Source organism: Mustela putorius, unplaced genomic scaffold, assembly GCF_011764305.1.
Source record: "Mustela putorius furo isolate JIRA1106 unplaced genomic scaffold, ASM1176430v1.1 tig00000056_pilon_pilon_pilon, whole genome shotgun sequence".
Classification (NCBI taxonomy): Eukaryota; Metazoa; Chordata; class Mammalia; order Carnivora; family Mustelidae; genus Mustela; species Mustela putorius.
In genome coordinates this window covers 4,407,112-4,432,630 of record NW_025421263.1, presented here as the reverse complement: position 1 = coordinate 4,432,630, position 25,519 = coordinate 4,407,112, and the positions used below count along the sequence as shown (strand labels likewise).

Sequence of the window (25,519 nt, the reverse complement as noted above, 5' to 3'; positions counted from 1 at the left end):
AAGTCTGCAAAAAAGCAGGACACCATATGTTTAAAAAATTTTAACATTTAACATTATTTAGCAGGACACCATATGTTTAAAAAATCAATTTATTTAAACAGTTGCTACAAAGGTAATATACAGTCAGGGAAAAACCACTAATACAAGGGAGTTCTCATAGTGGTTGCTTTCATGTACACATACTTAAGATAAATTTAAGTTGTTGGAATAGGCCCAGATAACCTTTATTCTGTGGTGTTGCCATTTCGTGTTTTGACTATTTAAAACATTTTAAGTTATTAAACACAAAGTTTAATTATTTTTTTTAATTATTTATTTTACAGAGAGAGAGATCACAAGTAGGCAGAGAGGCAGGCAGAGAGAGAGAGGGAAGCAGGCTCCCCGCCGAGCAGAGAGCCCGAGGCGGGACTCAATCCCAGGACCCTGAGATCATGACCTGAGCCGGAGGCAGAGGCTTAACCCACTGAGCCACCCAGGTGCCCCGAAGTTTAATTATTATTAAACTCCAACTGAATTTGTTGTAAATTAGTGGTAGTAAAACAACAGTTACACTAAAATCTGCTCTTAAATTTGTTCTGATTAGATCACTGAGTAACCGACTCAACTTCCCCATATCACTCATAATGTGACTCATTATCTTGTGATTCTTGATAGCTTAAAAAGCAATTTTAATACTTGAAATGCAAGTCTAGCTTGTGGCCTAATTTTTATAATTTGGTAATTCTACAAAGTATTTGAATGCTGTCTTTAACAGTGCTACATCTCAACCGTGATATTAAGACAGCCTCAGTGTAATCTATTTACACACCTGGTGACACTGACACTCAGAAATTACTTCTAACAGTAATTTCCTTGGGGCATCCTTCTTTAAAGGATGGAAACTACACTTTGCAATGAAATTAATAAATCTGTTAGAAGACAAATCTGAGGACTTTTAAAAACTATACAATACATTAGTAAGTGCTTTAAAAGGTAAACCATCCAATGACATATATGAAAGTTATACTGTGGATGCAAGGTCTAAGAAAACAGACTAAACTTGTTTTTACATCACTTCTACAAATGCTCTCTGGCAACCACACTGTATTATAAAGCAATCAAGAATGTTTGTCTCTCATCAGTCTGTGTAAATGTGTACATTTGCATATTTAATTGGCACATACACTCTCTAAGTATCCAAATTACTTCAATCCTGTATCTTTTTACCTCTCAGAGTGGTTTAATATCACCACAGTGACACATAAAGGGAAAAAAAAATAACAAATGTCAAGTTTCTGGGTAAGTAAATCCAAATCAAATTGTTCAACTGATGCTATACTAGCTTATTTCTGCAGGAAAACATAGGTTTCTATAGTTCTAGTAAGTTACTTTATCATTAAACTCCAACTTTACAACATGGTTTCAAGTAATAAAAATACTTTTGACTTATTGGGAATTATATATAATACATGAAAAAAAAGATTATGTTTTTTTGTTTTTTGTTTTTTTTTTTTACCATCACCAAACATGTTTTCATCTGAACAAGGGAAATTCTTTTAGTTTAATGTAAGGTTTTCGATGAAACAGAATAAATTTACAATGAAGTTAGTGGGCTCATTCAGTAAGTCTTCTAATCTTCAAATTCAGGCCTAATGGAGAACCATGATTACAGGAGAAAAAATAATCTCCTGTGGCCATCATCTTACTGGCTGGTTCCCTTGGAAGGATGACTTCTATCACAAGTTGCCATGTTTCCAAGATCTGCACAGGGCTTTAAAATGGAACTGCCTGAAGATTGAGAAAGCCTTTGTTCTTGGGCTTACACAGTAAGCACTTTGCATGATTCTTAGTCACATTTTTATCCAGAACACAGTGTTACAGGTCACATTTTTCTAGACGATGCATATACTGACTTGTGCTCTATAAATATAAACATATTTACACACAGAATACACACACTGACACGGGGATATGAAGTTAGCCAGCCATCCATAAGAAGAATGGGATAAAAATTGCAGGAAGGGTAGTATACGACGCCAAGCCCAGACAGAATATAGATGCCAATCCCAAGACTGCCGAAGCGAGAACACTTCTCTGATCACGGATAATTATCTTCACATTCTCACAGAACTAGAAAATAAAATTTAAGAATATTAGAAAAGGGGCTGAACCTAAGAAGAATCACCTATACCAAATAGTAAAGCATAATTTTCTCACCTATTTTTCTGTCTAACAGAAAAACTAGAATTGCTCTTAATGACTTTGGAAAGTATTTAAGATGTGAGTAGTTCAGTTTCTTGGTTCCACATCCCATAAGTGACTGAAATGATGCTTCAGGCAACGAGGTTCATAATGACAATTTCTAAATACAGAATTTTTATAGAAAACTACAGTAACCATATAAAAGTTATTTGGGATTAAAGATTAAAATTTTAAATTGCCTTTCAATAACAATAACATATTCTAAAACTACATAAGCATAGGAATCTCTAATCTTGAGTGATAAAATTTAGCTTATTATTATTGGTGAATTCAATTCCTACAACTCACATTTGAAAATTTGATGATACCAGTGAAAATGTTCTTCATAAATCTCAAAATCTAAAGGCATAGAAAGTCTAATTTTTTTGGTCATATCCCATTCCCTGAGTAAATTAAATTCAATCAATTATGTGACATAAAATTGGCTGCTGGAGATAAATAAATGCCTCTGAGGAAACCATTCTTCTAATATGTGAAATTGTTTTTCTTTAAAAATTTAATGCACTCAGAAATGATGGCTTATGTTTGAGTCCTGGCTCAACTCTTGTTAGCTCCAGTAAATCTCATGTAAATCATTTAACTTGTCCAGACTACCCTCTTCTCCTCCATGGGAATAAGGAGGTTGTTGTGAGGATCAAATGAGATCTTTAATGCAAAAGTACTCTGTATTCTTCTACATGCTGCATAAATGTAAGGCATTATGGTGATTATTATTACTGCTACATCTGTTGACAATTATCTCTACCTCATCACTGTCTGGGCAAAATTTATCAATGAACTGATTTTATGTGTGACTTTCACTACTCATACTAGTTTTAAGCTCCTTTTCTAGACATGACATTGTATATGTTTTGAGGGTGTCCTATACAGTCCTGGACAGCTAGGTTTCTAAGTTCTTAATGGACAGACTATACAAGCCCAATATATTTTAATGCGCTACCTTGACTGTAAGGTTGCCTCTATCCATACTTTTATACAAATACAAATACGAAACTTCCTGTTAGTTATCCAGATGCTGTTTTTCTTACATGTCAAACAGATGATTTGTCTCTTTCTGCTGAACAAAAACACTGACCCCAAATATACAATCTTAAAGTGGTGAGGATCAAACTAAATGAAGTTTTCAGGACAATGGGAAAAGTGCTTGGCAAATAATGGGAAGATATGCATTTAGGTAAATGAGTAAGCTGTCCCCATACAGTTATGTCCTTTTGTCTTTTTCCCCAGTAATTGTTAATTAAGGAAAACAGGGAATCATTGTGGACTCCTTTCCCCAAAAGCAGATTTTTCCCAAGGAGTGTCTTATTTCTATGTCCTGTTCTTGTTCACTTGGCCATTAGCTCAGAATGCATCTCTAGTCTAGTGTTGCTCAACAGGAGGAAATGTCCTGCATTGCTGGAAGGTGTGAAGAAGCCTGTAGGGGCACTTTCTGAGCACTGAGACCCCCAAAATTAAAAGGGGTATTTGCGTTAATTTTTTAACAATGAAAAGCATGACCAGCAATTAAAAAGAAGAAGAAGAAGAAGAAGAAGAAGAAGAAGAAGAAGAAGAAGAAGAAGAAGAAGAAGAAGAAGAGTTGAAAAAGCATAAAGCATAGCAATAGTTACTAAAGGGCTTTATAGTTTCCAAAATACTGAAATTGTTAATAGTAATATAAAACTCCCTTAATTTTATGATTTCTACACTTGTTTAAAGAGCTTCATGCTACAAAAAAGCAAAATGTTTTCTTCCAATTTATTTTCCAATTAGTTGCAGTGCTTTCATGAGGGAAAGTGCTCTTCAGAGTGTTATAAACTCACACTTAACTAAGAGACAACTTACAACTCTCAGTGTTATGCTTACAGTTGTCTACATAGATGGAGAACCCAGCAATCAGACCCTGCATCAAGTAATCCCTTACATCTCTGAAAAGAAGAAACCAGTCCTCCTTCAGTATTAATGACCTACTTCTCTCAAGGCATGTTCAAAAAAACAGTTCTTAGAATTGGAAAATTTGGGATGGGTTTTTTTTTTTTTTTCCCCAGGAAATCTACTCTGGCCAAATTGTTTGTTACACCATTCAAAGTGGAGACAAAAACTCCGTTTCACAAGAGGTGCTATGCAGCAACAGCAATTAAAACACTTCTTTACTTCTGTAAAACCTTACAAAGTTTCCAAAGATGAAAAACGACTCCAGCTAGTTATTTATGCACACTAAATATTTTACTACCTCAAAAAAAGCACTTTTTTTTTTTGGTCAAAATATAGAATACAGTGCTATATGTGTTCCATGAAAGGGTAACTCCTAATTACTGGATAGAAATACTGTTTTTCCTTAGAGAAATAATTTGCTTGGTTCCTAAGTAAATCTGGCGTGTTTCCTTTTGTACACTTTTGGAGCCACTGTTTGCAAATGTAGTGAAGTTCATTTCTAATCAGGCCTGGTCTGGGGCTGTGATTCTTAAATCATTGCACACTGCTCTAACTATATTTTTATTTTACTTAGAAAAGAATTCCTAGCTTGAGTCTGGTGTAGCTCTATAAATAATCTATCAGGAGTTTCATAGACCAATGTATAAAAAGCATAGAATTTGTATGTTCTGCCACAGATGAAAGAAAGATTTCTCCATATGGTCAAAAAATTCATCAAGATGTGGAGCAATACAAAATCAGTTGCATGGACTCATTCTTTTGGTCCACAAAGTATCTAAACATGAAGGCTAAAATGTGAAGCTCATTAGGTGATGGCCCAGGTTTCACTTAAGAGTGAACATTAACAATAAACTCTTTAACAACTACAGCAAAGACTGAGAAAGCATCTAATTGCAAAAGCAGTTGCAGGCTTAGAAAGTCAACTATCTTTAAGTTAAGAGGTTTCAAAAGGAAATAAAAAATCCATCTCCTCCACCCCTTTGGATTTGTAATTTAATCATCGTCAATGCTAATACTGGTTTTATTTTTAAGTGCCCATTAAAATTACAACATTGAATGGACCTTCTTGAAAACCAATTGTTTTGATCTTTGAGGAATCCATAAACAATCCCACCTTTGGAGCTAAGGGTTGAAGGATGCCTAACAATGAGGAAGTCTAGATGGGGATTAAAGCTTTCAAGGAAAAGAATTCAGAATACCAAGGAAATAAATTCTCTGAAGCCAGACACAAGAATAAGGGATCTACCAGGGAGGTCTTCCTACTGGGAATTATGATAGTTTATATTAAGCAAAGGGAATTCACTGTGCAGCTTAAAGACGGAGAAACCTGCATATTTCCTTAATTTTAAAGGCACAACAATTTGTACACAGGGTTATAGATAAAATACAAACGATGAACGCCTTTCTTCGATTGCAATTCTTGGGAAAATTTGCAAGCACAAAACGACAGATTTTTTCTCAACCCCCCCCCCCATCTCTGACCTGCCCTTTTGTCATTTCGACGACGCTGGATGGACACCCTGAGGACCTCTGCAACAATAATTGCGTAGATTTAGAATCGCTGCCAGCGGGACCGTATTTCCACACTTTTTAACAGCGCATTTTGAGGTTACCTTGCAAGGGACAACGCTATTTATTTACTTGGCCTCCTTCAGGAACACCAGAGACCGTTACTCATTCTAGAACTCAATCCCTGATCCCAGAGCCTAGAAAAAAGTTAGAGATGGAAAAGGGGTCCCCACCGAACCCACGGGCGAGTCACACGTGTACCTTGTCTGCCTGGGGGCTGATCGGGGTGCCGAATCTGCAGTAGGTTACGAAGTGCTCACAGTTGTTCCAAAGTAGGCTGTAGGGAGTCATGCCCAGCAGCTTCTCGGCCCTTTGCGCCACCTCTTCGTTGAGCAGCGCCTTCTTCTTGAGGGACTTGTCCAGGTGATTGACCAGGATGTCGGCTCCGTAGGCGAAGTCCTCCACTGTGTCCACGCGGATGCTGGCTACTCTGCCAATGACGCCCAGAATGAGACGCTTATTGGAGACCACCTTCTGCGTGAGCCCCTTGTCGCTGGTCAGGGCCAACAGGATGTCGGGCATCATGTGGGCAACACGGTTGTCGCCCAGGTAGATGCCGTAGTGGGTTAGGTGGGTCCGGGGCACTTCCAGCACGTCGCCGCGGCGGAAAGAGCTGATCTCATAGAAATTATTCCTCGCCTTGTCTTCGGCCGGGGTGCCCGAACTGAAGAGCTTAAAGTTGGAGATGAGGAGCAGCTTCTCCAGCAATTGGGACAGCGCCTCCAGCATCGGGTTCTTCATCCTGCAGGGGAAAGGCTGCGTTGTGGGGGGACCGCAGCCGGTCGCGCACGGGCCGGGGTAGGTGAGCTCGCCAGCCTGGGGCGCTGCGCTGCTGCGCACCTGCAGGCCAGCGGCCCAGTGCGCGGAGGACTGCAGCTGCCTTGAAGGGGGAGCGAAAAGAAAAGGAGAGAATCCTGGAGACTGGCTTGGCCGCCCCGCCCTGAGGACTGAGAAGAATGAGGACCTGATCGCGGCAGACCGCGGGGACAGTGGGACCGGCGCTGAGAGCAACAATCCACGAAACCCACCTGGGGACAGTGCCGGGGCGCAGAGCCGCGCGCGGAGCTCTGGGCTGAAGCCTTCTCTGAAGCCTTTTATCCCAGTCAAGGGGGCGGGGCCGAACGCCGTCACAGACCCTACGACAGCGCTGATTGGGCCCAGGCTACCAGCGCAGCTCGCCGCGAGGGGCGCGCGGGTTCTTTGGAAGGGGGCTGGCGGCCCCCCGGGTGCGGTGTTCTTCCTGGAGACCCGATTCCAGATGCAGGTTCCCCCTTAGCACTCGCGACCCAACCTCTTGCATCCTCTAAGCGGTCGTTTAGAGCAGTGGCGGAGGCACTGCACGGCAAAAGTTTCTGCACCTGTCTGGATTGGGCGTATTCTGGGCACTTCGAGAAAGTTTTCGGTGGAAGAGTCCCCTCTGGCGAGATTTCTGAGCCGAACCACCTCCCTCTAAAGGGGTGGATACCCAGAGACCTCGGCTTACTAAAGTGTTTGCATTTCCTCTTCGAAGCGTGCGCCTCTCCAAAGCATGCGGAATCCTTCCTAAATTCCCCGGAGACCTAGTCCCACGCGCCGCGGGTCTTCGTCCTCCCTTTTATATGCCCGAATCCTTTTTGCTCTCAGTTGGCGCGCGGGTCGCCTAGAGACCCGCGAGTCCAGATCCCGCGCTCTGGCGATTGGAACCCAAGGCGCCTCTGTGCTCGGACGCACCAGTGACCGTTGAGCGCGCGGCTCTCAACGGTCAACAGAAAAACGGCGAAGCCCCCAACGACCGCCTGGAAAGCCAGATTCATATCAAGTTTATTCCTCCGACCTCAGGGTCAGATGGACCCTGTGTGGTTTCACCCAACAAGACCTTGCCGCTTTCAAAGCGCAGCCGCCCGGAGTGGGCAAAGTACGGATGCGGCACTGCTTTCCTTGCCAGAGCGCCTGCAGCGTGACCCAGGCGCAACCGGTAAGGTGGTCCGCTGGAGCAGCCGGATGAGGGAGCTGTAGACGCGAAGTCCGCGCCAGGCTCCGCACCCGGAGTCCCAACCCTGCTCGGAGTTCGGTGCTAGTGCATTATGTAAATGCTTAAATTCCGCAGACAAAGGCCACAATAGAGAGCCTCGGTTGGCTCCACAAAGCTGCCCAATTCGCGGCTAATAGGTTTTTTCTGAAAGCAGATTCTCCGCTCGCCTGGGGGAGGAGGCTGGCTGTGGATGATGGATGAAGGGCCATTCATCTTACCTGGAAGATGAAGGGGACCATGGAGACCAGGCGGGGAGGAGGCAGTCTTCTCTAATTATCCTCGGAGGTCCGGCCTTTTCTCCCACCCCGGGTCTGCCATCAGCGTTCTGCCCCAGTCGTCCCGTTTGCCGGTGACTTTTTTGTTCATTTTTGCAAATGATCCCGAATCACATTAGAGTTCTAGCAAAGAGAAGAAAACTCCATTTCCCACAACCGAATCGAAAGCAGACGATGGAGAAGGGGAGACAGGCAGTGCAATGAAAGTTTAAATCGTTTATTTCCCCAGCCTGCCCCCCAAAATTTAAAGCGCAGAAGTACGCAGCTGCCAAAATTAATCAAACACCCGCGCGCGTGGGCGTTTGTTAGCTTCCAGCCGCACACCAGTTCAGCCGCTGGATTTTAAAATCTGGGGAGTCTGTGGAAATTCTTAAAAATCTGATCCGGATCTCGGCGCACACGTTAAACTGCAGATCGCACGTCTGAACACTCTAGTCTGGTACAGTTTTAAGAAAGCGTAGATGCCGGAACCTCCAGTGTCAGGAGCCAAACGGCTGGGGGAGATCAAAGGGGACTTAGTAATTAGCGATTTCCGTCTCTGGTGGTCACTAATGCGGATTATTAACGCCTACGACTGACTCCACCTGGGAAATTTGCGCAGACAAAAGTACGGAGAACTACAGAGAACTCTTTCAGAGCAAAAAATATTAGGGAGAAATCACCTCGAGACCTTCAACAGCCTCATCCCCAAGGGGTTTTGTTAAAGATACGCAGTGCCAAGCTGATTTGCGTTTCCCCTGCCCCGCCTGAGGAAATTCGGCCCTGGGTAACCCAAAGGAGGCTGCAGAACATTTCCATTTGCCGTGTTTTTGAAGTCTTCTGAGACCTCTTAAGCGGGGAGTGGTTAGGGAAGATTGGGCAGCTTCTCAACTGAAAAAATGCAGCGTCCTCCAATGAGCTCTAGAGGGCTCAACTGATTTGCCCTCCCCATGGTAACCCTACTTTACAAAAGGCAACTCTCAACGTTCTTAGGCTTGTATATTATTTTTTGTGGCTGAGCAGTCAGTTCCTGATTGCTCCCTTAGAGGCACACTTCAAAAATTTGTTTATATGCTAATAGTCACACTCCCACTAATAGACTGCATCAATATTAGCTAAACTGGGAAGGGAAAATGCTGTTAGAAAGAAAGGCCCACGAAAAATCTGATGTTTGAAATTTCTCCTTGGGGGTGCCTGAGTGGCACAGTCTGTTAGGCATGGGACTCTTGGTTTCTGCTGAGGTTGTTGGGTCCTGAGATCCAACCCCAGTGTGGGATCTGCTTAAGGCTCTTTCTCTGCCCCTCCCCAGCCCCGCACTGTCTCGGTCTTTCTAAAATAAATAAATAAATCCTTTAAAAAAAAATTTCTCCTTCCTTAAACCAGAAATCATTCACTTAGAACAAGGAGCATCCCCATGGGTTGCTAGAAAAATCTCTTGTTTTCCGGATTGTATGAAAGTCAGCTACTTTCAACAAGTCTCCATGTGCAAATGCCTTGAATGCATTCAAATGGGTCACCAGGTCTGGCCTGGGAATTCTAAAAGAGCTGAGGCTTCCCAGGTCAACACACAGACTTCAATGAAAGGTTCAGGAACTCTGGCCTCAGTTACCACTTCCCTATCCTCCCAGTAGAGAGTGAGAACAACCCCACCTGTAGTTCTCAAGTCTGGGCCCGTTTCTCCCAGCGGTACAGGCCAAGACTGTGCTGGGTTTCTGTGCAAAAGGGGTTGAAATCGGGCCTCATAAAGCCCACCTAACTTGTGAGCTTCATCTTGGTACCCTTGGGTCCCTGGGAGCCCATCATGGGTCCCAGGAGAAAGAGGTCCCACTCTCAGAGACAAGGTGCAGAGTCCAGTGGAAATGTGGAAGGCTAACATTTCCTGCCTGCAAACTTCTAGCATCTGGAGCCTCCTTGTTCCTCAGAGAAGTCTTTAGAGTAGACAATAGGATCACAAAATTCTGTGCTTCCTATGTGCTGGGCCCTGAAGTGAGCTTTTTCTCACTTCATCCTCATTACCCTGTGAATTATCATCTTCATTTTACACAGGAAGAAAGGCTTATAATTTTGCTTCCTTCACTGTGTTGGTATGGATCAGGACTCATCTACAGGTTTCTTTGCCCCCAGGTCCATCACCACTGGGGAAGGACTGACCTTCCATCAGTTTGTTCACCTGTCATCCATTCATTTATTAAGTACCTGCTGTGCGGCTGGTGCTTATGCTTGCCTTGGAAATTCAATGAAATACCTAACCCTAAACTTAGATCCCATGCCTTTTTAATTTGGACTTCATTTCCCTGCTTCTCTAGTGCCATGGGGGTTTAATTTTTAGCATCAGTTGTTTTCCTGTAGTGGTGAGGAAGGTCTGATGAAGATTCTGGTTAATAGTCTTCCCTCACCAGGAAGGCCCTAGCACTTGAGAGGCCATGTAGTTCCATGTCCTTAGACATAGGTGTTCAGGGTTTTGTTCAGGGGCATGGGCTCAGAAGCAGAACCTAGTTGATCCCAGACTTCTCACCTCTTACACCTTCTTTCCCCTGGTCCCTAAGCCTGGTGAATTTGGTTTTCTAAACTTCATGCATCAAAATTATTGCCCTTCTTTAGCGTGATTTTGTTGTTGTTAGATTTTTAAGATTATTAAATTTGGGGACACACAAATAATGATAATCCTACCATTTGTTTTTCTTCTGAGCTATCCTTCTGCCTTGATTTTACTTACAAATGCTCAGGTCTGGCCCCATGAACACGGAAGCCCTAACTGGTTAATTCTAAGGGAGTAGGGAGAATAAAGGCTTTGTGCACTTTCCTCTGCAAGTGGGGGTGGGGGGGACACGGACAGATTCCTTTTCATGGAGATTCCACACTCAGTGCTACCTAACTAGAGTGTTAGTAATCAATTACCTCCTGGGAGGAAGACTTCCTTCCCCCAGCTTCCTTCCTGGTTGGCCAGCACCTTAGTATGAGGGCCTCAGACCTGCCTATTGTCTTTAGAAAGATTAAAGGCTTCAGTTCCAGCCAGAGAGGATTTAGGGTTTTTTTGTTGTTGTTGTTGTTGTTTACTTGTTTTTTTGTTTTGCTAACCATAAAATAAGAAGATTGATCAAAAAACCAAGAATGTGTATTTAATATCAAGAATCAGGACTCAAGTAAGTAATCTTCATATAAATGAATACCAGGTTGAGGCAGCTGTGACATGGAGGAAGGAGGCAAAAATCCCAAGTTTAGGCCTTATAGTGCCATTTACAGCTAAATGAATTCAGACAAGTCACTTGTCGTCTCTGAGCCTCAATGTCATCTTTCTAAAATAATATTTCAAAGGGATGCTTGGAGGATTAAACACTGTATCACTATACCAACATTCATAACATAACATGTTGTCTATCATATGATTTGCATTATTCTTCAGAGAATCATAGTAAGGCAGGGGTGCTTTTCCTCTTCGCTGTAACAGCACAGCTATCCAAGAACGCAGTGTCTACAAAAGATCTGCTTTTGCTCAGAGACCCCTCCTGGGTGAGCAGAAAGTAGGCACATAACTGTTCTGGAGTTGAGTGCAACCACAGAGGGACAGTCAGTAGACAGTGGGCCTAGGGAGAATCACACTGGGGAGATTCGGAAGCTTCCACAGAGCTCTGCTCCTCCAGCTGCTCACCACCAATAAAGCCGTTTATAATTTATAAGAACAGAGATAAAGGCCAGTCTTTTCTTTGAAGATGACTCTTGAGACATGCAAAACCCCCAGAGGTCCATATTTGAAATGATCAAATGACATAATACCAAGGAATGACTAAAAATTCCAAGATGCCCCACGACATGTAAAACGCATTTCATTTCAAAATACGGTAACTGGCAAACTATGTGACTTCTTAGTAACTTCCGCTTGCTTCCTTTCAATTTTAACCTGTCATGGTAAGGCAATAGTAAATATGTAAATATGTAATATGTAATGTAATGTAAACATGTATATGTAAATAGTAAATATGAACATTTGGTGACCCAGATTTGTTAACAAAAGCAAATGTAGCAACAGTCTTTGGTTGCATATTTGAAAGGCAAATAAATATACCACCACTGTATTCATATATAAAATATACAGAGGAATGAGATGTTGCTGTCACCCAAAGAGAACAGTATTGGTGATCACCAGTAATGCTAAGGACTGGGAACAGTGATAAATGCCATGTTATTCACTATATTTCAAAAATTCTTTGTAAATGCATAGACATTCTAAGGATATAGTGACAAGTTACTGAAGGCCAAACTTCCTTAATATCAGGATTAGCTTTAGATGCTCCAATCTGATGCTGTGTGAGATCTGAGACTTCTGGGGCCTAGAAGGCCTCATGTGTGAAGTGTCTTGAGCCAGGTTAGAATGAGATGCTCTCTAAACCCTCCAAGTGTGAATGGTCCTGGGGCTTAGGAAAATCCAATGACCCAGGCCCTTCAGAGAGTCTTCATCATTGTTCTTGGTGAATTTTCACAGGGAGTAATTGCCAGAGAATGAAGATAAATCACTGTCCAGTACTTAGAAAATCTAAATAGGATTCACAATAACTGCTTTAAACAATGCAATGCCTCATTGAATTAAAAAAAAAAAAAAAGTGAGAGAAATCACTCCAGTGAAGTAGTCATTCCATAAAAAGGGCAGGAGAGACAGGGCAAAAGTTTGGTAGCAGTTGGTGCTGATAATCACGGGTTCCTTTGATTATGTATGTTTCATTGTATAGAAACTATACACTGCTTCACCAGTATTTTGTAGCCATATATATAATTGGTATGTTCTTGAAAAGAATGATACCTCTTTGATTTCTAAACTGCATTTGGAAGGAAGGAAGTATATCCTTCTGGTATTTTTGTAATTGGACTCTTAGCTCACACTAAAATAAAATTCAGTGTGGTTCAGCTAAAGCTGACTCATACCTAAACAGCTCAAACAACTATTAAAAAGGGAAACTTGATTTTGAAATTGTCACAAACTTCTTAACTGGAAGACGTCCAAATGGACAGCTCTCTCTTTAAGAACCAGGCTATTTGTGTTCTCTATAGGCAAAAACCTTCATGTTTGAATTAAGTTCACTGATTTTTATCCTGGTTGCCCTCTACAGTGACTTCCCATTAAGTTGGATTACTTGCATTTTATTTATACCCATTCTTTACCTGGAAAGCACATGAGTGGAGGGTGCCTGGCTGGCTCTGTCAGTAGAGCGTGTGACTCTTAATCTCTGGGTTCTGAGTTTAAGCCCCATGTTGGATGCAGAGATCACTTTAAAAAAAGAAAAAAAGCAAATGAGTGGAATTGAACTTGGATCACACAGAATTAACACAGAAAATAAATTCAGTAGCTCTTTCTTTAAAGATGAATTAAAAACCTGTGTAATTGTTTTCATCCAATAGAATTTAAATCAGAAATCACTGTAATTTTAATGTTCAATTAGTTTTACTTTCAAAAAGAATAAACCAGGATATTTGCCCTTTGGTCATAACTATTTCATGTTCTAACACTTACATTTTTACACTTTCTCTTTTCCTGTTTTTCTTTTAATCTCTATTATTTAATTCTGGAAGGTGCTAATCTTGAAGGGAGGGTTCCTGATATTTTTCAGTGGTATCCTTGAAGGGCATCATCCCCATTGGCTCTGACCTTTATGGATCAGATGGCATCCAGAAAATCAGAATCTTAAATGCATCTGGAACCTGGGAATGGAGGCCTGCAGTTGGCATGGGAGTGGCCTGTGAGATGATTTGGTAAGTAACCAAACCAGCCACACTGTGAACCTCAGGATGCCATGTCAGTCAGCAGGCTATACCAATCGGGCACCCATTATAGAATGATGTTGATGCCAAGCTCAAAGATTTAGCCAAACTTCAACATCCTTGACATCACTAGTAAATTTCCTACATTCAGTCCAATACCACCCAAAACATTGTCACAACCTACTTTGTGATTCTAAGTAAATTGGTTCAACTCATGTCCTGTCAACTCATGTACAAAAGTGGTGACAGCATCCAGTACCTTCCCTGCTGATGATTCTCATTGACTTCGTGTTCTGAACTTTCTAGAATTCAATCTAGCAATAGTTAGAAATAGTCATCCTGCATGCCTCACTGCCAAGTCAAATATAAGATGACAATCTAAACTCTGTTTCCTCAAAGGATGGCTCTTTCAGCCCTTGTTTTTACTTTTGATGAGAGGACCCAGATTTTCTCATACAGCACCCACCGCGCATCTGAGTTTTGCTTCATTTGGTTTCAGTTATTCACTGTTAATCACAGTCTGGAAGCAGATGATCCTCCTCCTGACATACGCTCGCTCAGAAGGTTATTAGTAGACTAACACTACGTCACGATGTCTGTGTCTTCTACCTCACTGCATCTCCTCAGGTAGGCTTTTTATTCTCGCACATCATCATAAGAGGAGGAAGAAGAAGGGTGGATACAATATTGTACAGTACAATATTTTGAGAGAAAACACATTCACATAACTTTTGTTACAGTTTATTATTGTAATTGTTTTATCATTAGTCATTGTTAATCTCATACTGCACTTAATTTTATAAATTAAACTTTATCATAGTTATGTATGTATAGGACAAAAATGTAATATATAGAGGGTTTGGCAGTATCTATGGTTTCAGGCATCTACTGGGCGTCTTGAAACTATCTCCAGGAGATAAGGGGGACTACTGTATGTCTTTTATGACTGTACCATTTGTTTTTCAAATAACAATTTCTGGGTTTTGTCTTTCAAAAGAAAAAATGACAATTATAATTTAACCAGATGTTTGGGAGGTCTGGTTGGCTCTTGATCTCAGCTCAGGTCTTGATCTCAAGGTTGTGAGTTGGAGTCTACTTCAAAAAAAAAAATAATAATAGTAATTATAATTATTATTTATCCAGTATTTTACTTTATAGATTAAATAGAAGAACTCTTCAAGATTTTTCTCTACTTATTTAATCTTTCAATGTAGAATAGCTATCAATTTTTTTCTTTTCTCAGGATGCCAAACTCAGGAAGAATAAATAAGAAAGAGTAATTATTGATATTGTAAAAGTAAAGTGTATTGCCAAGATTATTGACCAAAAACGTGACTTCAAACAACCTCATTTTAACAATATTATCTAGAAATGCATCATTCTTGATTTAAACTAAGTATTCGTATGTGTTCTAAGTTCACAGTGGGCATTAAATAGAACTCCCACTTAATTTTATCTAAAACTTACAATTTTATTATGAAGTTACATTTATTTGAATTAGCTGAGAAACCTTAAATCTTATTGGTTAATATTTCAAGATTATTCCTGTTTTTTTTTCCTTTTTTAAAATTTTTTTAAAATTTATTTTCAGCATAACAGTATTCATTATTTTTTCACCACACCCAGTGCTCCATGCAATCCGTGCCCTCTATAATACCCACCACCTGGTAACCCAACCTCCCACCCCCCCCCTGCCACTTCAAATCCCTCAGATTGTTTTTCTCATGATTCACCTTCCCTTCCAATTTCCCCCAACTCCCTTCTCCTCTCTAACTCCCCATGTCCTCCATGCTATTTGTTATGCTCCACAAGTAAGGGAAACCATATGATAATTGACTCTCTCTGCTTGACTTATTTCACTCAGCCCATGTTGCTACAAAAGTTGGGTATTCATCCTTTCTGATGGAGGCGTAATACTCCATAGTGTATATGGACCACATTTTCCTTATCCATTGGTCCGTTGAAGGGCGTCTTGGTTCTTTCCACAGTTTGGCGACCATGGCCATTGCTGCTATAAACATTGGGGTACAGATGGCCCTTCTTTTCATGACATCTGTATATTTGTGGTAAATACCCAGTAGTGCAATTGCAGGGTCATAGGAAAGTTCTATTTTTAATCTCTTGAGGAATCTCCACACTGTTCTCCAAAGAGGCTGCACCAACTTGCATTCCCACCAACAGTAGAAGAGTGTTCCCCTTTCTCCACATCCCCTCCAACACGTGTTGTTTCCTGTCTTGCTAATTTTGGCCATTCTAACTGGTGTAAGGTGATATCTCATTGTGGTTTTAATTTGAATCTCCCTGAGGGCTAGTGATGATGAACATTTTTTCATGTGTCTGATAGCCATTTGTATGTCTTCATTGGAGAAGTGTCTGTTCATATCTTCTGCCCATTTTTTGATATGATTGCCTGTTTTGTGTGTGTTGAGTTTGGGGAGTTCATTATAGATCCTGGATATCAGCCTTTTGTCTGTGCTGTCATTTGCAAATATCTTCTCCCATTCCGTGTGTTGCCTCTTTGTTTTTTTGACTGTTTCCTTTGCTGTGCAGAAGCTTTTGATTTTGATGAAGTCCCCAAAGTTTATTTTCGCTTTTTAAAAATTGTATTATGTTGGATATAGAGTCATCTTTCTGAGTGAACCTCAAAGTCCTTTTGACCCTAAAATTCCATCCATACCTTTTTGAGAAAGATGTAAGTAATACATTTTGGTATTTTTTCATTAGCCAAATGTCAAATTTATAAAATTGAAAATGTCATAAAATAATGAAATATTAACATAATTTATATTTGACTAATTTTAAATTACAGATTATATATCCAAAAATTGTACATATCAATAAAATGTTTCCATGCTTTTATAGCCAAATGGATTAGATGAAATGTACATACTTATAATATTTGCCTATTTCTGAAAAAGCCTATATTTGTTTCTCCCAAATAATTAAGAACCCCAGGGGGCCTGGATCAGACCAATGGGTCAAAAGAAAGGGCTAGGCAAATTTGTGGACTGTCCATAGTTCTCATGTAATGAGAATGAAAATGCGATGAATGTTTAAGCATGTCTACTCTGTAGCCAGGCTGCCTGGGTTTAAATCCTGGCTCTTTTATTTATAGCTATGTGACCTTGGGCAAGTGGTTTAACTCCTCTGGTCTGAGTTATCTCCACTTTCAAATGAGAATGCTAATAAAAATGATGGATACTTCATAAGGTTGTTGTAAGGATTAAAAAATTAATATGTATATGTTCCTTTAAGACCTAGTAAGAACTCAAGAAATGAGTTTTCTTTCTGGAACACATTCAACAATCTATTGATTGCCCATAGCATGCAGGAAAATTTGCAAGAGGCAGCAAAGATCCATAGGGTAGTAGAAAATTCTAGAAATGGGGATGGGAGAATTCTAATCTCTAATCCACTTCAACAAATGATGTTGTTCTCCAGGTGAGTCTCAAGTTCTGTATGGGCACCCAGAAATACCACAATAAATGAGATTTAGTCCCCTTCCTAATGAAACACAGAGCCACTAGGTAGGGAACAGAAAGACCTGAATAAAACTTACATAGTTCAGTGTAGCGCACTGAACAGTCACAGGCACTAACGGTGCTGGGACACTTCCAAGAGAGCGATCATTTTTATTTATTTATTTATTTGTTTATTTATTTATTTTTTAAAGATTCTATTTATTCACTTGACCAGAGAGAGATCACAAGAAGGCAGAGAGAGAGGGGGAAGCAGGCTCCCCGCTGAACAGAAAGCCTGACATGGGACTCGATCCCAGGACCCCGGGACCATGACCCGAGCCCAAGGCAGAGGTCTTAACCCACTGAACCATGAAGGCACCCCAGAACGATCGTTTTTAATTGGGGCAAGAACAGTGAGAGAAGGAGAAGCACCTAAGTTGTACCACAAGGAGTCAAGACCCCAATGAGAGTTTGCCAGGTACACAGGTGAACCTGGTTGGTGCCAAGAGGCCAGGCAAAGGCATAGCATGAATAAAGGCAAGATTTTTTAAAAAGCCTTTGGTATAATTTGCTAGTTCTACTAGAATATAAGGTGTACGCTTCTCTCAGAGAGGTTAGAACTTCCACTGGCACTTTGTGGGGTCCAGGTTGCAAAGGCCTCCCATGCCTTGCTGGGACTTCAGGCTTCACTGCAGAGGCAGCAGAGAACCAGTGCAGGCTTACAAGAACAGGAGTGATTTGCTCCAAGGTAATTCTGAAGGCAGGATGCAGAATGGATTGAAGGGAGAAGGGAGAGAAACTGGAGGCAGAGACCAGTTGGATGGCCATGTCGTGGTCCAGGGAAGAGAGAGTAAGATGTGGGGAGGGGCATGAGATGGAAGGGCATGTTAAAAAGATGAAAGATATTACTGGAGACAAACTGCCAAGACTGGTAACCTGGTTGTATTGGGGGTGGTAGGAGTGGTAAGAGGAGTACAGTGGGCCCAGGCATGACTCTCAAGTTCCTTACTGGAGCAATTGGACCAACAGTAAGAGAAGGAAGGGAAGAATAAGAACGGGTTTATGGAAGAAAGAAAATGAGTTTAATTTCAGATATATTTTCCTTCTGCTTATCCTCATCCCATAGGTTACTGGCTTAGACTAAAGCACAGCTGAACAGGTGAGTTGTTTTTAGCAACTTTCCACTTCTTTCCTTTAACTGATAACGGAAGCTTAAGAATGGCTTGGGGTGTTAGAGAGGAGAAGGGAGTTGGGGTAAATTGGAAGGGGAGGTGAATCATGAGAGACTATGGACTCTGAGAAACAATCTGAGGGGTTTGAAGTGGCGGGGGGGTGGGAGGTTGGGGTACCAGGTGGTGGGTATTATAGAGGGCACAGATTGCATGGAGCACTGGGTGTGGTGAAAAAAATGAATACTGTTATGCTGAAAATAAAAAAAAAATAAAAAAATAAAAAAGAATGGCTTTATGAGCCTCAGATAATTCAAGTGATAGACTGAAAAAGAGCGGAGCTACAGAGAAGCTGCTTTTAGGATAATTTATGTACTCTTAGCCTCCTAAAATTTAGATCAAATAAAATCATTTCAATGGTTTCTCATGTTTGAGATACTAAGTATTCGATGTGGTAAGAAATATGAAAGAAGTAAAAGAGTATAAAGTACACTTACTGTTACAAATTTCCTTTCAGGCAAGTTTTACTGAGAATGTTTTTCCCATGTGAGATACCTCAGCATCACTTCCTTGGAGCCTCATTTCAAGAGCCTCCAACTGAACAGGTCTGAGCCGGAAGCTTCATTCTAACGAGCACCCCAGGTGATTTTCAGGTAAGTGGCCCTCACACCTTGAGAACCACCTTGTTTGAAGCTGTTCTTCTTTGCAATTCTGCCAAACCCCAGGTCATTGACAAAAGTGAATGGGGCTCAGTGAGGTTGACACTGGAGTCCTGGTAAGATGACTTGTGCATATATACGTGAGAACTTACAAGAAACTCCCACTACACAGATTTGGTAACAACACTTTTATTAAAAATTACATAGCTGGGGCGCCTGGGTGGCTCAGTGGGTTAAGCCGCTGCCTTTGGCTCAGGTCATGATCTCAGGGTCCTGGGATCGAGTCCCGCATCGGGCTCTCTGCTCAGCAGGGAGTCTGCTTCCTCCTCTCTCTCTCTCTCTCTCTCTCTCTGCCTGTCTCTCTGCCTACTTGTGATCTCTCTCTGTCAAATAAATAAATAAAATCTTAAAAAAAAATTACGTAGCTACCACTAGTTATCAATGATCATTAAGAAGATCTAAACATAGCAGTGTTTCAAAGTAATAAGCAAATTTTAAGACTAAGTGATATACACTGGGCTGAACTAGTTACTGATTTGACTTCCTTCTTAGGATGACGCTGGCATACTTCAACCCAGTTCCATAATACATGGATGGCTTCAGTTGGTTCTAGACAACGATAATATATACAAATTTTATTTGCCTCAAATAATGGCTTTCCTTAGTCCACAGAATACCAACTACTCTTTACTTCAAGATGCAATCATATATGAACTGTTTTCTTCAATTTTGAGATGCAAGTTTTCTAAGCAACATTCATAATGAAGATAACTGTTTTGCATCAAATTCTCCAAAGAGCCTTCCCTCCTAGGTTTTTCCTCATTCTGAAGGGGGAAATTCTGTAGTATTAGTGCATATGTTATATTTCATAGAATGTTGTTGATATGGGCTATGTCAACAACACATGGAAATGACACAACAGGGAGGTCATTCAGGGTTTAGGAGCTCACCTGTGGATTGCTCCTCAGTGAGGTGGTGCTTCCACCACCAAGAGAACTGTTCAACACAAAGTTCAATACATGTATTTCTAACAATCCATATCTATAGAATTAAGAAAAGATGAACTATAAAATTTTTTGCCACAAAAGGGCTGCTAAAGGAAGTGGTTTCCTGGGGCACCTGGGTGGCTCAGAGGGTTAGGCCTCTGCTTTCGGCTTGGGTCATGATCTCAGGGTCCTGGGATCGAACCCCACACACATCAGGCTCTCTGCTCAGCAGGGAGCCTGCTTCCCCCTCTCTCTGCCTGCCTCTCTGCCTACTTGTGATCTTTCTCTGTCAAATAAATAAAATCTTTAAAAAAAAAAAAAAAGGAAGTGGTTTCCTCCCAAGAAAATCTCATGCCAGCTTTATTATAGACATAGAAAATTAAGAAAGGATTTAGATGTAAATACACATATAAATAGATCTTTTACTCAAGAACGCCCTGAGTGAGAGGTGCCAGGATGGCTCAGTTGGTGTTGCTGACTCCTGATTAATAAGGCTCAGGTCATGATCTCAGGGTTGTGAGATCAAGGCCTGTGTCAGGCTCTGTGTGGAACTTGCTTAATATTCTCTCTGTCCCTCCCTGCTCATGCTCCCTCTCTTTAAAAAAAAAAAAAAAATGTAGTGAGTGAAACACCAAGGCTGAATTCACCCTCATGCAAGATAACCTTTACTCAAAAAAGAAAAGCATTTGTAAAAGGGAAGAGATGGTATATTTTCTTTCAACCTCTGATATAATTACAAATAGTTGCAAAAATTATGTAAAGAATTCTCATGTATTCTCCACCCATATTTTCCAAATTTTGCTTTATCCTTTCTCTCTCTCTATACACACACACACACACACACATATATATGTTTTTTCTGAACTATTTGAGAGTAAGTTGTAGATGTGATGCCCCTTTATCCCTAAATTCTTCAACGTCCTTCCTAAAAGTAGACATTCTCTTAAATATCATGGTATTATTATCAAAATCAGAAAATTAACATCACTACAGTGATCTAAACTACAAATTTATTTAGGATTTGCCAATTACCCTAGTAATGTCTGCTATTGTGAAAGAAAATTTCAATTCATTGATTGCAGTGCTTTGTTAGAGTTGGCTCACCTTTAATCTAGGACAATTCTTCAATCTCTTCTTTCACAACATTGACATTTTTGAGGAACGCAGACCCACTCTTTTATAGCATATTGACCCATATGTGTCTGATATTTCTCTTGATTAGGGTATGCATTTTTGGCAGAAATGCCACAAGAATACTGTTGTTTTCCTTTTCATATCAGGAGGCACGTGATATTGATTTAGTCAATTCTGGTTAATGGGTTACTATCGGGAAAGAGAAAAGCAGTCCCTGACACCTGGCATCTGAAAATGCCACAGGCCAGGCCTTGGGGTTGCTAGGAGAGACACTGGCACCCGGAGCTCGGCCTTGGCGTTCTTGTGTTGAACATAAACTACTTCACAGAACATCAATATTCGTCAAGGCCACTCTGGGACCTTGTGACAAGACCCCTCCCTTATCATGTCTGAATACAGACAAAACAATGAACACTGTCATCATTGCACAAATGGCCAATCCTTCCTTTCTCCTGGCTAAAATATGTATGCCTGTGGCTGCTTTGCCAATTGCAGCTCTCTCTTTAGCCCATCCTTTCTTCCTTCAGCATAAGATTTTCGGAGGTAGCCAGTGATAGGGTTGTCCACAATTCCTGATAGCTTCTGATCCAGAACTGTTCTCTTTACCCCTCTCCAGAGTTACCTAACACCCTCTCACTGGACTGCCTCATGGTTTCCCATGGGGTGCATTCTTCCTTATCACCACCATTCATAATCCCAGCTTGTTCAATACAGGTGTGTTCCCGGTGGTCTCAGCCTGCAAGGCACTAATGCTAGTGATGCTAACTTTGTTCACTTGGGACTGTTTCTATGTCTTGGTGATGTCTAACTTTCTAACACAGTTTTAGCATCCATTGCTTGAATCAGTTCTTACCAAGCTTGTTGCCTGGGATGTTATGATTGATAATAAGAATTATATTTGGTCTTCCTTCCATTTCTGACACAAAGCTCCTAAAACCTTTGGAATTTCTTAAGTGATGAGAGCAATAAAGATGTCTTTTGTTATGTTAATGAGGTGACTTTTGTAATGCCTCTAGATCACCTAAGGATGGGGGTTGCCATCAGAGAAACAAACCATATAATTATAAGGTTCCAAGTTTCAGCCCCATTCCCCTGACCTCCAATGAGAGGGGAAGGGCTAGAGGTTAAATCAGTCACCAATGGCCAGTGATTTAATCAACCATGCTTATGTAATGAAGCCCCCATTAAAAACTCCAAGGGACAGGGCTCCAAGAACTTCCAAGTTGGTGAGCACCTTGAGATGCAGGGAGACTGCCACTCCTAGAAGGAGCCCAGAAGTTCCAGTGTCTTCCCATACACCTTGCTCTATGCTCTATGCTCTATGCTCTTGCTCTTGAGTTGTATCCTTTTACAACAGATAGGTAATCTAGTGAATAAATGGGTTTCCTGAGTTCTGTGAGCTGCTCTAGCAAATCAGTCAAACCCAAGGAAGGAATTATGGGAAATTCTCACTTATAACCAATCAATCAGAAGTACAGGTAATTAACTAAGCTTTAGACTAGCATCTGATGTAGGGTGGAAGGGAATAGTCCCATAGAATTGAGCCCATAACCTGTATCTATCTCTAGGTTTTTGTGTCCTGGTTTGCTATCTCCAGGTAGATGGAGTCAGAATTGAATTGAATTGTAGGATACCCATTTGAACTTGGTGTTCAGAGAATTGTTGGTGTTAAATGAAAACTGTACTCCAATCTTGCCCCATTGAAACTTGGTCTAGGAATCCAAAATACTACCAAATGTTAATTTTCCTATTTTCATCATCCTTTCTACAGTAAGAAATTAGATTTCTATCATAAGGAAAAGCTTTCTATTCTCCCCTACTTATTAATATTATTTTGGACCTCATCGTATTCTTATCCAGTGGATTATAACCCATTAATATGTTATTTATTTTGATGGTCAAATTATTACAAGTTTGTCTTGCGGGAGCTCCTTCAGACTGGCTTGTGTATTCTTTGGATTTTTCTCTCATTCTTTGAACATTTCTCCACTTTTTGCCACCACAAGGTGTTCCAACACAGCCCTTGTTACTCCTAGTGTAGAATGATATTTAGAAATAAAAATCTGGATACTTGGGAAATTCATTACAACTGCTCCTAGGCCCTCTCGGCTGACAGAAAAAAAAAAAAGGGTATACACATACGCATGTATATTCATGCCCACATACATTTTAATCTATATTTATTTCCATGTCTGTCTTTACATACCAAAAACCATAAGTTTATCCTGATACCACTAATCTAGCCCCATAGGGGTCCTTGTAAAACTGAAAGGCATTTTAAATACACATCATGGATGAAAGGTTAAAAGCATGTCCTTGACAACGGTCCTTATGGGCAAGCATGTCTAATGCTGTATATTAGCAATCCCTCTTCATAAAGCTCTGCTTAGAGTCTAGCCAAAGTTTCTTCCAGCCACCATCCTTACAGTGACTGGTCTGTCTTCCCAAGTGTCAGCAGTGGTAATGATGCCCTACATATAAGCAACGGGCTTCCACCAATCCTAAGTTGATTTTCCCCACTGTTTCATTGACAGCTGAAGAAGACTTATGCCATGGTAAAACGTGCATTTTAACGTACAAAATCATCCTTCCAGTTTCTTTGCTATAGCATCAGCCCCAGCACTGGCATACTGCCATCAGCCTTAAAATTCAAAACTGTTTGCCCAGGGTGCAAAATTGGTGTAGAAAGCAAGAGGTCTATACACAGCACATATTATGTTAATCGTGAGGGCTGGTATAAAGATGTTATTTTTTTCCCCTAAGATTTTTTGCCTTCAAGCTTTAGTCTTTGAGCATGGACAAAGCTGCATACCACAAAGTATATGCTAAAGTCAGACAATCTCAATAGATAGTTCATGGGAGTATTCACCGGGAAGATTCCCTAATGACCAGGGAAGATTCACTAATGACCACAAGCATGTGCACAAACATGCATGGAAGTCATTCAGAGAAGATCTGAATGGGGCAGGTCACAGGGGTATTATGAGTATTGTGGTTGAGGGGTATTTTTTTTAAAGACTTTTATTTATTTATTTGACAGACAGAGATCACAAGTAGGCAGAGAAGCAGGCAGAGAGAGAGGAGGAAGCAGGCTCCCTGCTGAGTAGAGAGCCTGATTCGAGGCTCCATGCCAGGACCCTGGGATCATGACCCGAGCTGAAGGCAGAGGCTTTAACCCACTAAGCCACCCTTATTGAGGGGTATTTTGACCAAGATATGTATCCGTGAAAGGAGAAACAGAAATGAGGAAGTTAAATGAAAAGGGAAAGGTAGATGGATATGGTTACGACTGCTTGGGTATAGTATAGATACCTGTCCTCTAGTAACAAATTATTTTCCTAATATTTTAAACATTATTTTTATTAATTTCTTGAATAATGATGTGGAAAAATTAATATAATTGCAACTATGCAAGAATATATAAAAGCAATACAATTATTCTGGATGCAGAATATCATGATTTATTGTATAGGCACTGATATAATAATTTATATATTCAATATTTGTCCTAGATTTAAGACTGACAGAAGATAGCTTCACTGTCCATGTTTTAAAACAATTTTTCATTTTTTTCCTTATATTAATTTTATAGCATATCTTATGTTAATCATGAGACTGGTAAAAAAAAAAAAAGGATTATTATTTCCTCTTAGATTTTTTACTCTGAGCAAGTCAAACAACTAGACTTTGATTTTGTTTTTTCACTGGGCGATTACAGCTACCAATTTTACACAGTATTAAATATATTCATGGGGCATCTGGGTGGCTTCTTGGTTAAGTGTCTGGCTTCAGCTCAGATCATGATCTCAGGGTCCTGGGATCCAGCCAGGTAGGGCTCCACACTCAGCTGGGCGTCTGCTTGTCTCTCTCCCTCTGCCTCTACCCCTCTCCCATGCTCTTGCAGGCTTGTGTACACACACACTCTCTTTCTCTCAAGTAAATGTATAAAATATTTTTAAAATACATTCATTATTACTCAAATGAATAAAATCCATGTTTAAGAGAAATTTCTAAACGTGTTACTTTAAGCAAAGATTAATTTTAAATAAGAGAACCTGTCCTAGGCTACTATTTCCTTTGTAAGTTAGTGAATGAATATAAATTTGACCCATTTTTTCCTTCTACATATAATCTTAGTTAAAAGATTGAAAATTATATAAGAACTGTTATTAATCATACTCTTATAATTAATGCAATTATATTAAAAAAGAAAAGCCTGCTCATGTATTTCAGGGGATACAGAATTCTCCCAGACTCCTTTTATCTATTTCCTGATTTACTGGACAGATATTTCTGCCTTGCAGAATGTAGACCAGTCTTCTATAACAATCCAGGGTCATGTGTGACAAGAGAATAATGTTCTCAAAGGAAGG

At 40.6% G+C, this 25,519-nt stretch overlaps 1 protein-coding gene and 1 long non-coding RNA gene across 4 annotated transcripts; one reads left to right on the top strand and one right to left on the bottom strand.

The window, feature by feature from the left end:
* Positions 1–1,464: 1,464 nt before the first annotated feature.
* Positions 1,465–13,227, bottom strand: LRAT (lecithin retinol acyltransferase). 3 transcript variants are annotated; one of them, XM_004772015.3, is made up of 4 exons: positions 13,141–13,227; positions 6,750–8,130; positions 5,923–6,463; positions 1,465–2,109 (listed from the first exon to the last, which is right to left on the bottom strand). In XM_004772015.3, the coding sequence occupies exons 3-4, from the start codon at positions 6,460–6,462 to the stop codon at positions 1,957–1,959; spliced, it is 693 nt and encodes a 230-aa protein (XP_004772072.1). In that variant the 5' UTR covers position 6,463; positions 6,750–8,130; positions 13,141–13,227; the 3' UTR covers positions 1,465–1,956. The 3 variants fall into 3 exon arrangements, with proteins under 3 accessions (XP_004772072.1, XP_004772071.1, XP_012901070.1); XM_004772014.3 differs by having other exon boundaries at positions 7,951–8,130; XM_013045616.2 differs by having other exon boundaries at positions 5,923–8,130.
* A 418-nt stretch (positions 13,228–13,645) lies between these two features.
* Positions 13,646–19,190, top strand: LOC101686436. Its single transcript, XR_006607857.1, has 4 exons — positions 13,646–13,728; positions 14,237–14,364; positions 18,325–18,357; positions 18,885–19,190. It is a non-coding gene; the product is annotated as an uncharacterized LOC101686436 (long non-coding RNA).
* Positions 19,191–25,519: the final 6,329 nt, after the last annotated feature.

What these genes read in the sequence shown, in the direction of transcription:
- LRAT (XM_013045616.2), bottom strand. Translation starts at nt 6,462, where the DNA reads ATGAAGAACCCGATGCTGGAGGCGCTGTCCCAATTGCTGGAGAAGCTG. An exon ending in TCAGCCCCCAGGCAGACAAG is followed by an intron (nt 2,110 to 5,922) that starts GTACACGTGTGA and finishes TTTATTTTCTAG; the next exon opens with TTCTGTGAGAATGTGAAGAT.